Genomic DNA, 14,442 nt, shown 5'->3' on the forward strand with positions numbered 1-14,442 from the left:
ACAAGCATAAGATCTGGTAAGACGTCATTTGGAACAGACATGTAGATCCATTAAGCAAAGCTGAGGCTAAGATAGTATGGCTAATGTACTGGAATGACAATGACAACTGGGAGACATTTATACAATAGACAAAGACGTGTTGGAGCTGAGAGGATGGTGGGCTTGGAGTGAAAGGAAGTAACTATCAGGAAACTGCCCCCTTCTTTTGGCCAATCAGAAAGCCCCTTACTTTCAGCCAATCAAAGTGTTTCATTCTTTTGGCCAGAAAAGCCCCTTACTTTCCCCTTACACTCAGAGTGGTTCTCTCAAGCAATCAATAGATCAGATCATCAAGCTGTTTTTGTGGGAAAACAATCCCTTGTTCCATATAGATCATCCTCTTTGCAGAATCATGGTAGCTAATAATTCCATAAAAATTCAGAATTTTTAAAAATAAAAGCTTGTAGTTGGACCCATGTTCTTCGTTAACTACTAGTTGGAGTTCAGGCTACACTGACCAGGTTAACATAAGTTAACCTTAGCTTATAGGCTATAACATAACGTCAGCTAGGTCAGCTGTCAGAGCACAGTGCTAATGCTAGTTAGCATACTGTTAGCAGAGCAGGACTCACTGGTAATTTGCTGACCTGGAGACTCACTAAGATAAAAACAGGTGTCGTCGTTTAATGTGTCAAGTAACTAGAAACTAAAGCTGTCTGGAAGATTCAAGTAAAGTACAAGTACTTGTACCTGAGTAAATGTACTTAGGTACATTCTTCCACTGCTTAAATCAGAAAAATGATAAATATCACAAAATGACGTTTTCATCAATAAACTTTATTGTACAAAACTGTAAATCTCTTTTGATCTTAGTCAAATGTGTTCTAATTAAATCCTGCATCACATTGTGCTCGTCATCCTTGCTTCTCCACCTTAGTGTGAAATTCAACATATAAATACAATACGACACTTTTTTGCACAGATTATTTTTATGTGCTGCAAATAGCTTTTCTTTCATTTTTCTTTCTTGTATTATTTCTGAACTTGTGGATTCAAAAATGTGCTCCTCTAACCATCAACATGCTGATCACATTTGTCCATTGGGTTTTCCCTGCGATTCGTCCGATTCATCGGACAGGTTGGCGGCCTCCATCTGCGCCTCCAGCATCTTCTGGTGTTCTGGTATCTGGCTGTTCTCATCTGCTTTTATCTTGAACTTAGAGATGAACTCGTTGCTGGCCAGCGCTCCTTCCTTTTTGGGACACATCTGTTTTACTGATAGACGATGTTCCAAACGTTCTGCAGAGAAAGAACATAATCAACAAATGTTACCTTTGTGATGCGTCTGACTTTTAGGGCAGGGCTGCAAAAGTAGGCTGTAATTTAGAGAGCCAACAATCAGTTAGACCGTGGTCCAAGGAACAAATAGGGGAGACTGGGGTTTGTTGTCACATGTTTTACTCTCATGTGATTTCATGTGACAACACGTCTTACAATTAGAGGTAAGCTTAAGGTCATGGGTTGTAATGGGTATACCCCTCATTCTTATAACTTATCTTAACAGCAAAAATGGCATGCTTACACATTCTGACAGCCCACCCTGTGATGTCCATGTAGTTATCAGTAAAAAATGTGACTTTTTTTTATTGTTCACTTTGTAAAGCTGTACCGACAACAAAAAGGTTGTAAATAAAGCTGTTCTAATTATTATTATTACACCTGGAACAGGTGGAGATTCTTACTCCTTGATATTTCAGTAGGTTGCATATTTGCCCTTAAAAGAAACTTAATTAAAAGTTGCTGTATTGCCCCTTTAATCAGGTCCACTCAGACCATGTTATAAGAGCGTATTATACCTCCAGGAGTGACGGGTGTCATCAGGCGGTTCAGCTGGACGTTCCAGTGCCGCACGTGTTGACTGGCGTTCCGCAGCTTCTCCTGTACCTCCTGGAACAAGAAAACCAAACAAGTAGTTTTTGCGGTATTAAACAAGCCGCACACTGAGCCGATCCAAACACAACGTCTCATTCTTACCTCCAGACGCTGGTGGCTCCGCTGGCGCGAGGCACGCAGATCCTGGAGCTCCTGGGAGGCTGAGTGAAGAGCCGAGGGGGTATCTTCGTCTGTGGTGTCATCTGAGGTCTCCTCTATGGGGCTGAGGCCCTGCATGGCCCTCTGCTTCTCCTGGAGGAGTTGGAACTGCTTCTTCTTCTCTTCCTCCACCTGCAGCAACCTGGAGAGGACAAGAAGCGAGAACTGTAACCAGGTACATACAAATGTCTGTGTGGTTTGGTGCTGCCATGAAGTTAGTTTTAAGCTTTTCACTCCGGACACAACAGCATCTTCTTACTTCTCACACTTAACAGCTGGAGGCTGACTTAAGGACCATCAATAAATGACCGTTTAATTGAAACAAAATGTATGTTTTTTCAATATCTTAATGCTGACTTTACAATATTACTGAAAAATATGATTATACTAAAATGATATCATGTAGGAGACTTGTTTTAATTGCTAATGTGTGATTCATTAATTTAAAATAAATATTCCAATAAAAAATAACAGCCTTTTTTTCAATAGCTTTCATGTGCAGTGACTCAAAGTCAGTACCAGAAATTATTACCACACAGGCCACATAGGACACTCCACTGACACATATTGGATATTAGTGCTTGATGATAAATATTCTCATGGAAAATGGATGATCTAAATCACGACCACCTGTTGATCATGAAATGTTTGTTACCTCTCCAGCTCCTGTCTGACCCTCTCCTCCTCCATGCGAGCCTGGATCTCTATGTTGAGAGCAGCCTCCAGTTTCCGCTGCGTCAGCTCCAACTCCTGGATCCTCTTCTTCTGTTGCTCAGCCTCCTTTTCCTTCTCCTGCATCTCTGCCTGCAGGCTGTCTCTCAGCTACGCGAGCACACACACACACACACGTATATATACACACACACCAAGTGGGTGGAAAGAACTGACCTATTCCTGAATCACCTTTTCCAGGAATGTCATTATGGTTTCTCCACCACTAAATATCACTGAATTTTAAGCCTGAATTTTATAATGCCAATGTTTTTGTGCTGTTTTCATAGATCAAAGTCAATGGGATGGACTCTAAATCCTATTTCAGTGAATTGTAAATAAACTTTCTCTTACCGTCTCGGCCTCTTTCAGCTGTCTCTCCAGCTCCATCTGCACCTCCTTCTGTTTCCTCCTTTCTTTTTCCTCAGACTCCCTCCGTTTGGTTTCCAGTTCACGCGCATGCTGCAAGATACAGACCAAGCAAGGTTAAAAAGTAACTTCACGTTGTGATTAAACATCCCACCACTGATTGCTCCTGCCCTTTACCTGTATGATGCTTTCTATCTCTAAATCCTGCCTGTCTCTCTCTTTCTCCAGCTTCTCCAGCTCTTGGATGTTAGAGTCGTCTGATTGGCTGCTCCGGCTGCTGCAGCTGCTCTGGGCGCTCCGGCTGCGCTCCCGCTGGCTGTGGTCCCGCTGGACCCGTCTCTTCAGTTTGAGTTCGTGGTGAAGGGAGGACTTGCCCTCGCTCTGGAGACGGAGAGCTGTCTGCAAAGCTGTGGAGGCAGCAAACACACATACTTTTCTTAAGGTAGAGTTTGTTTTACTTGGAATAAGACTGTAGATACTGGAGCAGTACAGTAAATGAGCAGTACGTCTCCTCTTCCCTACAGGCATCCCTCATGTGACGGAAATTACCAGTAAGGTTTTTCCAGTGACTGCTACCAGGTGTGAGATGTTTAGCAAACTTTTAACAGTGAGCTGAATATAAAATCAAATAACTTTATCTTGTCAGTTTTGGGGGGGCATTTGAACATTTTCAAATGCCCCCCCAAAGACTCACAAGATAAAGAAAAGACCTCCACATGCGAGCACTCAAAGTGCACCTAACCGTTTTACACCCAGGTCACCATCGACTGAATCATGGAACAATTCACTTAAAGGAATAACACGACATTTTGGGAAATTCTTCTCTTTGTTGCTGTTAGATGAGACAATTGATACCACTGTAATATCTGTATGGTAAATATGAAATAGACAGCAGCTGGTTAGCTTAGCTTAGCATAAGGACTGGACACTCTTGACAAATTAAGCAAATAAATGTATTTCCAAAAATGTCCAACTAGTCCTTTAAGATGTCAGTGAATTGGATTAGAAGCCATACACATGATAAATCACTGCGGTCAAAATATAATTTCTGACTCTGTAGGCTAATACTTATACACACCAACACACCTTGAGTCCACTCCACCTTCTGTCTCTGGTCAGACGCACTCATCTCATAGGTTTTATTGTGAGTTTTCACACAGAACATACAGCGTTTCCCTTCCCTGTCTGAAATAGGCTGAAACAGAAAGAGGAGACCGTCACACTTAGAAAATATAACACATTTCAGAGTGATGGTTAGATCATGTTATCAAAATACAAGGATAAGGACTTTGTTGGAGCACACCCAAAGCACTGCATTTGCGTATATACCATACAATGAAACATGCAGTGTTTACATTACATTTCCTTACTGACCTCTATGACACAGCTCTTATCCAGCAGGATCTCCCCTCTCTTATCTTTTAAGTCCTCGCTGACGTAGTAAGCCACGGAGGAGGGCTTCAGCACAAACCAACGCTCAGTCCAGTTTCTACGTACGTGCCCCTTTTTCCACATGTAACCCTAGAGACAAGGGACAAAATTAAAATGGGAAGAAAGACAGAAACAAGAAGCGAGACGAAAACACACCGAAACTCACCCTTTTGAGGACGTTGTGATACATCTCCAGAAAGACCTCATCCAAAGCCAGACTGAAGGCCTCGGCACTGGTGACCCTCAGCAACCGGCCGGCGCCCATGTGCTCCAGGAAGCTCCATACGGACATGCCCTCTTCCCGCCCTGCGGCATCCTGGCATATTAAGTCCTCCAAAGGCTTCCCATCCCACTCCTGGCTCATTGCAGTGCAGATTTTCTTGAGGAGATATTCCATCTAAAAGCAGTCAAATATTAAAAGCGTTTGAGGAACAGATCACAAAAAACAACCCTTAAACGGTAAAAATAATGCTAGAGCTACACTGTCGTTGCTGATACTGGCTGCTCTTACAATGTATCAACGCATTTCTGCAACATGTACCTTTATAGAGGAAAGGTACTGTGCTGATTATGGGTACAAAAGCTGTTTACTTTTGGCTCTGTCGACAGGAAACCAAAAGCATTATGGAGGAAGTGCAGGAAGGAAGAGACTCATTAACTTACTTACTTGCATTTGGGTTTTTTTCTACTGCGAGAAAGTATAAATCGGTCTAACTTTGCAAATTGTACATCAAAATGTGACAATTTCCTCTTGCTGCGCAGTACCATTCTATAGTCTGAGGGTTAAAAATTCCCTCAGTCAATCAGATCTCAATCAAGCCTCTAATATCAATTAGCTCCCAACGTTGTTTCCTCTTTCACACATTAAACGCCCCTATCTTTTACCTCCTCTGGTATCATCACCAGCGGGTAGCGGTCCTCAGACAGGAGGTTGAACAAACAGAAGAGTTTGAAACAGTCTCTTTCAGATAGCAGCGCCCCCTGTGGTAACCCCTTGAAGTTCTTTTTACTGGTCATCATCCAGCACAGGTCGTCAAACTTCTCCTTGTCAAACATTCCCTCTTTGACCTGAAAAGACAGAAACAGACTTGTATGGACTGAAACTTAAATGAAACTGGGTTAAAACAAACATAATGGATGTGTGGTAAATTGCTTAGCCAATGACAGTGACGTTGGCATTTCTCCTATTTGAATTCCCTACCCTGTCTGTGGCACGTCTGTTAATCCCCACGTAAAATGTAAATCTTTGAATTCTTCCTAAAACAGCTGGATCCTTTTTTGTTGTTGTTGTTTTTTACCAAATGTTACTCAATCTGAAGTAAATACTTTTTTTCTATTGGGGACTGTTTTCAGCGGTGGATTAATACACATTCGGTACACATAGGATAACACCTGACTTCTCCTTTAATTAGAGCCTCACCACTGCATCAGCTGGTGGACATTATCATTGAATACTGGATTATTACAGATATATCATTATATGTTGACCCTTGTTGCTAATTCAAGTAAGTGTTTGCATGTGCTGATATTTACAATTATGATTTCATATTATGAACATGTAATTTACAGTGAAGTTTACAAATGTTTATGTTTAAGTTTACTATCCCCTGATTTATTATTAACACATTTTTATATCAACTCATTCATTAACTCTCTAATAATCATGCAACATTTTAATTGCAGTTAACAACTATAACTCAGTATTTTAGCTGTTCCTAGGATTGGGCTTGGGATTGTCCTTAGATCAGCAAACAACTATATTATGGTGTGTATGTGTGTTAAATGTTTGTATACTGCTTGTTAATGATAAATAAACTTAACTTAAAGTGTTACCACTAATAATAAGAACATCTTTAGGTATAGAGCACTTTCTAAAGTACTCAAGTAAAGTAAAATAACCCAGAGAAAACTAAAGAGAACTAAAATACAATACTGGAGCAAAGTACACAGGCTGTGGCTCAGACGGTCTTCCACCACTGCACATGTCAAAGTGTCCAATGGGCAAGACACCAAATAAACCCCAAAATGCTCCAGAAGCTGTGCTTCAGCCTGTAAGTGTGTGTGGGTGATTAGCTTCCTGTGAATGGAGCATAAACGTGCTTTGATTGGTCAAAAAGACTAGAAAGGTGCTATACAAGTACATTACCATTTACAACAGGATATAAAATCAAACACTAAACTTCTAAATTAATAGTTTTCTGAAAATAAAACTTATTGTGTTCATGTGATGTTTATATGGTATTACTGGCATTTTCCACCACTAATTTACACCATATAGACTGTTAAAGTGTATGGTAATGATGATAATAACAATATTTACATATTAAAATATACGTACTTCTGCCTATATAAAAAGTAAACTCTCCATAGAAGACATTAAACATACATAAACACAGAGATTGATATATAACATTCCTGTATCTGTGTAACAGCTACTGAGGAGGTGATTTCAGCTGTACCTTGTCCAGTATGTATTTGTTGAGGTAGGGCATGTAGCCATGATTAGACACCGGCCCGTCGTCATCATCCTGGAAGTGCTCCTCCAGAGCCACGGGGTCGTGTGGGATGTTCAGCACTGTGTACAGGTTGTGGGAAAGCACCTGAAGAAGTAACACAGACACGTATGTACATGGAGACAATACTGTGCATGCACATAAACACACAGTATCAAGATTTCCTGTGTGCTCTCCATATTTCATCATACATCCACAACCGCACACAGGCACAAAGACAGACAGCCAGCCCTGAGTGACTGAGCATGTCAGGACAGCTTTCTGCTATTTCCCTGGATTCTTCTCTCTTCTGGGGGCTCAGGCAGGCGTGTAGGAACTGGACAGAAAGCAACGTGACAGACGGAAATAACTCTCGTGAAGGGGACAGAAGACAAAATAAAATCTGTACTTGTTCTCTGCCTGCCTTTTAATTTGAAGCTGTGACTCTGCTGCTGTTATGTCACTACTTGTGTTTGTGGGCCACAGAGAAAGGTTGGACTTTGATCTTGAAGCTGAAACTGGGCACACACACACCTCCAGTCTGGGCAGCGTGTTTGGTTATGTGTCTGGTGGAAGAAGTCTTTGAAGCCTTCTCAAATATTTGGTGTGTGAGCTTGTGGGGCGTTTGTGTGTGACTGCTCCTCTAATAACACCTCGATTCCCATGGCATAACTTCATATTTCACAACATATAAATACATCTAATCAGTTGGAATGTTAATCAGAATAATAAGGAATTCTATAGTGCATTATCACGGTTTGTCTTCAGCCATAAAAAGTAGTTTAAAGGAAAAAAACAGCGCTGTTAAAGTGTACTTGTGTGTGTCCAGTGGACGCCCCTCGGTCTCAGTTTCCTGATCTTAAAATTACTACTTTCTTTCCTGCTTACCTTTAACTGCGATTTGGACACTTTCCCGCACTTCTCCACGTCCAGCGATGTGAAAGCGTACCAGATGGACTTGAGGAGTTCGGATCTTAAGTCCATTTTGGAGAGTGCGCAAAACAACTACATTTCCAAGCGCAGCGCGGAGGCTTTTACGCAGCGGCGGTGATGAGGAGCGTCAGATAAAATGTGGGGCAGAGTACAGGCTGCAAACTGCAGAGGATCCAAAGGAGTCAGCTGTAGGGCAGACTTAAAGAGGCGGAGAGCTGAGCTAAAGCCCAGCACTTTCCTCCACAATACAAACTATTTTTAAAAGTAAAAACACTTCCTCACATCCTCCCTTTTATATTTTGGATAGTTCTCTTGTCGTCCACTATATTGACACGTGTGTCACTGAAAAGGACAAACTTACAGGGCAGATTTAGACACAGACAATCTAACATTTTCAAGGTAGAGGCTGGATTTCTAAATTCCTCAAGTGCAGCCAGCCGAGAACCAAATAAGAGGGATTCATGTTATCAGATTTAGGAGGCAGGATTCAAAGACACACCCATTTGTGTGGAGAGCCTTGAGCCGCATTTATTTCATTAGCTTCAAAATGTGAGGAGTTAAGAGACACCACAATAGGTGTAAATGCACAAAACCTTTTTTTTAAAAAAACACTTTTAAATATATATGGGTATTTTCTGATGTAACCTGCCAACTGTGAGAGGTTATTTTTAATATATTGGCTATTAAAGGTATAATTACATATTTCAGGATTTACGGTTAGTACACATTTAAAATCCATCTTAATGAATCATCAATGTTCTCTTCACTGCTCTACATCTTTAGGGGTGTTTTGGGGCTATGGAGGTCTGATAGTGACTCTGGACTGCAGCCATTTTGTGTCCCCTCTGGTGAGCATTTGTTTTGGATGACTAGAAGTCATAAATAGTGCACATTAAAGCACCCAACCCAAAGTAGTTTTCAGAGGTATTGTGAACAAAATACCCCCTGTGGTTTCCCTGACTTAAGGTGTTGCTTGAATGTCTTTCTGAGTTGACTCCTTTGTGTGATGAAACTGCTGGTGAGGATGTAGCAACCTCAGGCAAAATAGGTTAAACAAGGACAGTGTAATCAAACAGCCAAGCCTTATTGGAGCATGATGTAGGCCAATCAATACTATAATTAGGTCATGAAAATACTAGTTGTTGTCTACAGGCCACAGCACAAAGCCTGCCTGACTCTAAACATTCATATATTTCGTGGTAAATTTAATTATAGATTATGAAAATCTACTTGTTATTCAATTTGATCTCAGGATGTAGTTAATTATTTTCTGCTCCATAAACTAATCAATGCTGGATCAGGCTGATGCGTTTCATCACGCTCAGCAGAGCGTCTGTAGCCGTTGTCTCCCCTTCAAGGTCAGATCTAATCACCGTTGTCTCAGGTGGTCGAAATGAGATGTCATTCAGTTTGCCATATTTCAGAATTGCCCGGCCAGAGGTCTAAGTGAGGCCTTTCTCATGAAATAAAGACTGGAGCTGTTTCGAACGCTCTTTAAAATGCACACAGGAGATTGGAATCTGCCACCTGACAGGATGAGGGAGTCTTCGTGTGTTTCCACCTTTAAGAGGAAAAAACTCAAATACAAACCGAAAAAGTGCAAGATTTTAGTGATCACACGATGTTTATTAGACATTACAGATGTGCCTTCACCAGTGCTGTGCTGTATGTTGTTTTATGAGTACACTACAGAGTAGACTACATCATTATATTACAAGAATGCTGTTGCCATTTATATATTTCATATATTCAGGGGCAGCAGACCTTGGCAGTTCCATTCCCAGTGTTTAATCAATATCATATCCTATCACGAGGCAAAGATTTTTTTCGTTTATTGTTGACAGCCATAGTTTACAGTTTCAGTCATGCTTGTTTGCACTGATGGAGATTGATGAATGTGGGATATACAGTATATCATACATTGCAATTACAAGAGGAATAAAAAGGTCTATCATGAATAGGAAACGTGGGATGTGTGATGTTGAGGCTCAGTGCTTATAGTAACCTTAAAATATGTGCAGACTTTATGAGAGTCAGATGATGCAACACCCAATAGTGATATACATAACCACAAATATCCTGCCCAAGGCAGATTATATCTTTTCTTTTGCTGAATTTGTGATTAAGCCTGAAAAATAGAGGCATTTGGTCTGTTCAATGAGGCTCCATTGACTTATTGTAAAGTTAAAATTGATTTGCATTATTACAACTTATGGCCACATCTTTTATTTACTTTAAAAATTAGAGAAACACATTTATGCATGGCTACATATGAAGCTACAGATGGTTATCTTAGCGTAGCATAAAGACAGAAGCAGGTGGGGAAACAGCCAACCAGCACGTCTAAAGCTCACTAATTAACATGTTACATCTAGTATGTTCATTTTTTGTTGGACACAAAATAAGCCCTAAAAAAAAGTGTTTCAACTACCAAGTCCAGTTCTTTCCGTTTTCATTCTCACAAGTTTGTACATGTTAAACAAATGACAAATAATTTATTAATTAATGAGACTGAGATAGCGTGATTGTTACTGTTTGACAGAGCTGGCTAGTAGTTTCACCATGTTTCCAGTCTTTAAACTAAGCTAAGCCAACCGGCTGCTGGCATTAGCTTCGTCTTTAGCATACAGACACGAGAGTGACATCAGTCATCTCATCTAACTCTCGACTGATAGATAGATAGAAGATTTTTTTACTCTTTACTCAACTTAAATGTAATGTTGAAGAAGCTCATTCATGTTAGTAGTAGGATGCACAACAGTCATGCCTGTCAGTGTACATATGCATTTTAGAAGTAATGTTCAAAAGTGTAATCCACAATATTCAGTGATTAGTATACATACTTCAGCAACATTGAGCCATCTGGAAGAATTTTATAGCAATTACCATCTGACCAAAGCACCTCAACACTGTAGAAACGACCACAGCCTGTCAGATTAATATACAGCATAAAAAAGTACAGACAGCAACAAATTATAAGGCTCTTTTCAAAAGCACCATTCCAGCACAGTGTACAGTACAGCACAGTTGTGATGGGAAAACTAAATGATGTAGATATGAACATCTGTTGAACACAGCCAGACTAAACCATCTGAAGTGGAAAACTGCTGGTGAACGTTCCTGTACATTCAGGGGTGAGACGTACTAAAGGATATAACCAAGAAAATAGTAGTTAAACCCAAAATAATCTTTTTTTAAAAATATGTGATTGTGTTTTTATACATTCAGTGTAGTTTTGCAAAGTGAAGTAAATTCCCATCTTCTTTTAATGAAATCCTTAACGTTCCTCAACATAGGATCAATGCAGTCTTTTGGATAAGTTAACAATACTATAGGTTTGTATTATGTTATCAGTTTTGACTATTTGAACTTAGCTTCTTAGAAATTAAGTTTTTTCATTAGTTCGATGTGTGCAAATTGGTCTAAATGCATAGAGAGCAATTTCAGAACACTTTGTCATTTGCAGTTGGGAAAAAAGACACCATGCTATAGTTCCTCAATTCATCCCAATTGATCCAAAAAACTGCAAGTAATTGGATTTTAATTAATGTATTATCACAATCAATTCATAAAATGCTAACTTTTGTTTCAGCTCGCTGTCGGCGTTGCTTACCTTCTCTACCTTGTCTTACCGACATGCTCAACAGGAGTTGAAGGCGTTTTCTCTTCTTAATTCTCTGTGAACACACAGTTACACCTTTGGTTGTTTTGTCAAAGAATCAGACATTTCATGAAACTGTTGCTGATTTTGTATACTGATTACGAGAGTTTTCATGCCCTTCCAACCCTTGGAAGACCTCCGAATGCTTGTCATCTGCCATTGTCTATGCAGAAAATGAAAAGGACTCGGACGTTGAAAATGCCCCCCTTCCCACCCCACTTCACAACTCAATAACTCTTTATGGACATAGTTCATTCCCAACCCTAGTTATTAACAAATTGGTCAAGCCTTGATGTAGGTTCCAGAGTTCTTAAAATTGCCCATTAATGTGCCACCACGCGTCGATGTTGTCTTGGTGCCAGTTTGTTAGCCAGCAGACAAGCCAGGGCAATGCCTCCGATCTGTATGAAGGCCAATCCTAACACAGTGGCGGCAATGTGGAAGACGTTGTCGTTGACCAAACTAAAGACTTTGCGGAAGCAGCCGTGTGGATGGATTCCTGCAGCTGTCACTCCTTCAGCATCATCTGACAGAAGAGGCCGATTCTTGCAGCCCTTGCGCCTCATGCAGCAGCTGTCCGGCAGAGACACTGCTGTGCTGTTCTCGGCGGGCAGAAAGGTCATATGTTGGATAGCCCAGTCCGAAGTGAGCCAGTCACGCCAACCCTCAGCTCCACAACACTCCAGGGCTCTCTGCAGGCTGTCTAATGCATCGGCACGGCCTTCATCCTCGGTGTAGCCGGCCACTGCTCGCTGTAAGCCGCTGCGAAATCCTCCGGCAATGTCTTCACGATAGAAGAGACCTGAGAGTCCAGCTGCCAAACCGGCTATAAGCGCAGCAAATTGAAAGAACCCGTAAGCTCTAAGAACGCAGGGCAGGTTTGCAGCCACCCCTAGGCAACCCAGAAATCCCCAGGCGGTGACGGCAGCACCTGTGGACAGAAGGATGAGTGGGGCATTGGGATAGCGATTTGCAGACAGCAGCATGTAGTCTGCCAGTGAAATCTGTGCCCACACACCCAGGGTGAAGATGGCCAAGCCGGCTGCCCAGAAGAGGCAGCTGAAGGCCAGCAGACCCAGGCGCAGGAGATGCATGACTCCCACTGGGCGGCAACAAGGTGTGGCAGCGCCCACAGGTGGAGGTGCAGGGGGCGCCAGGGAGGCCTCTGAGCACATGGACAGGGATAGCCGCTGATGCTGCTCGTGGAGCTGCTCTTCCTGCTCTTGGTAGGGTGACAGCAGGTAGCCAGGGATCGCAGAGGGTCGTCGAGGAAGAGGAGGTGGAGTGAGCAGGTCGAGACCCCGTGGAGAGGAAAGTCGTCGCACAGCCAACTGCTCACGTTCCCAGTCCAGAGATCGTCTGCTGGGACTCGGCCGAGCTGACAGAGAGCCGTAAGGTAATGCAAAGCTCATGATCCTGGCTCCGGTTTTATCTACTCCCCTCTCTCTCTTTTACACACTCGTCGTCTCTCTTCCTTCCTCTATCAGTGCCTTTGCTATCGTCCTGCAACACACAATCCCCCACTTCTTTATGGCTGGTTATTAGGGCCGACTGGACTGTAAATCACGCTGATGGGTGTCGCGTTGTGCCGTTATCTTCATCCACAGCCCCCTTGTTTCCACCCTATTTATTTGTTTATTTCGGGTGTTCTTTCCACCTGCATGGTCACCAGCTCTTCAAATTGCTCCGCTGATTGTCGCATCCCGACATCTGCTTGCTTGCTGCTGCCCCTCGTTCTGGTCAAGGCGAGAGGTGACTGCAGTGGGAAGGACCTGAAATCACACCATGCACACCCTCTCCTGGTGTGGAGGAGACATCCCTTTGAGTTTTAGCCCATTTGTGGAAGAACTGAGCTGTGGAAAAACTCTACTACTGTGTACGCATGTGAAATTAGTGACAAATAAAAGTACAGGCTTGTAGCTAACGTCTTTCTTGTGAAACATTGTCAGTCAAGGACTGACTAAAGCCAGTGTTTGTTGCACTTCAGTCGAATGTGAAAATAAATCATTTTTATTTGTGCTGTCTCTTTAAAAGTCAATTGAATAAAAACTTGTAGCATCTTTTGTAAAGCATTTTATTCAAAGTCTATTTCAACATTCAGGCAAAGAAAGATTGAATTAGTGGATTCAGATAAAGTTTATAGTCATTAAATCAAAATTATAGAATCATTAGTTGAAGTTTTTCATCATCTGACCACTTCTGGACTAAAATCCTATTATTAGCACATTGGTTGGATTATTGTAAATACCCATGTCAACTTAAAATCTTTACTGTTGACCTGGTTTATATATTTTTTGGCATTGTGTATTGTGTAGTTTATTGATATTGGATGGTTTATTGATTTTTTTATATTTGCACTCTATATTTTCACTCTCAGCACAAAGACTTCCCCTCAGGATAAATTAAGTTGTATCTCATTAGAAATGTAGAAGTTTGTACTACACTATTGTCAAATTGGCTAGTTTGTATGTAATGTGGATTATGGCAACATCTCCCATTAAAATACATTAAAAATAGATTTCTAATCACTCTGGTGTTATTCAAATAAACTGTAAAGTGGCAAAGACATGTTTTGAATTTTGTACACATTCACCATTTTGTTTCACACAGTGATAACCTAGTTACCTTATTATGAACGGTCTCATCTAGGAATGTTCTTTTTGTTGCTAACAATTTAAAACACATTTAGAAACATACACAGTGCTAAAAATAGATTACCAATTACAAACCACAGTAAAACCCCCGTTTTAGACTGCACCATAGCTGCACTTTGTA

General features: G+C 41.3%; 2 protein-coding genes across 2 annotated transcripts; both read right to left on the reverse strand.

The window, feature by feature from the left end:
- Positions 1-803: 803 nt before the first annotated feature.
- Positions 804-8,163, reverse strand: def6c (DEF6 guanine nucleotide exchange factor c). Its single transcript, XM_070853595.1, has 12 exons — positions 7,962-8,163; positions 7,041-7,181; positions 5,467-5,649; positions 4,748-4,978; positions 4,525-4,671; positions 4,237-4,345; positions 3,328-3,557; positions 3,136-3,243; positions 2,726-2,892; positions 2,014-2,212; positions 1,836-1,926; positions 804-1,278 (listed from the first exon to the last, which is right to left on the reverse strand). Exons 1-12 carry the CDS (start codon positions 8,055-8,057, stop codon positions 1,067-1,069), a joined length of 1,914 nt encoding a protein of 637 aa, XP_070709696.1. The 5' UTR covers positions 8,058-8,163; the 3' UTR covers positions 804-1,066.
- Positions 8,164-11,990: 3,827 nt separating this feature from the next.
- Positions 11,991-13,079, reverse strand: LOC139221544 (tetraspanin-7-like). The gene has a single exon (XM_070853447.1). The coding sequence runs from the start codon at positions 13,077-13,079 to the stop codon at positions 11,991-11,993; it is 1,089 nt and encodes a 362-aa protein (XP_070709548.1).
- Positions 13,080-14,442: the final 1,363 nt, after the last annotated feature.

The sequence above is a fragment of the Pempheris klunzingeri genome, chromosome 22 (genome assembly GCF_042242105.1).
Source record: "Pempheris klunzingeri isolate RE-2024b chromosome 22, fPemKlu1.hap1, whole genome shotgun sequence".
Lineage (NCBI taxonomy): Eukaryota > Metazoa > Chordata > Actinopteri > Acropomatiformes > Pempheridae > Pempheris > Pempheris klunzingeri.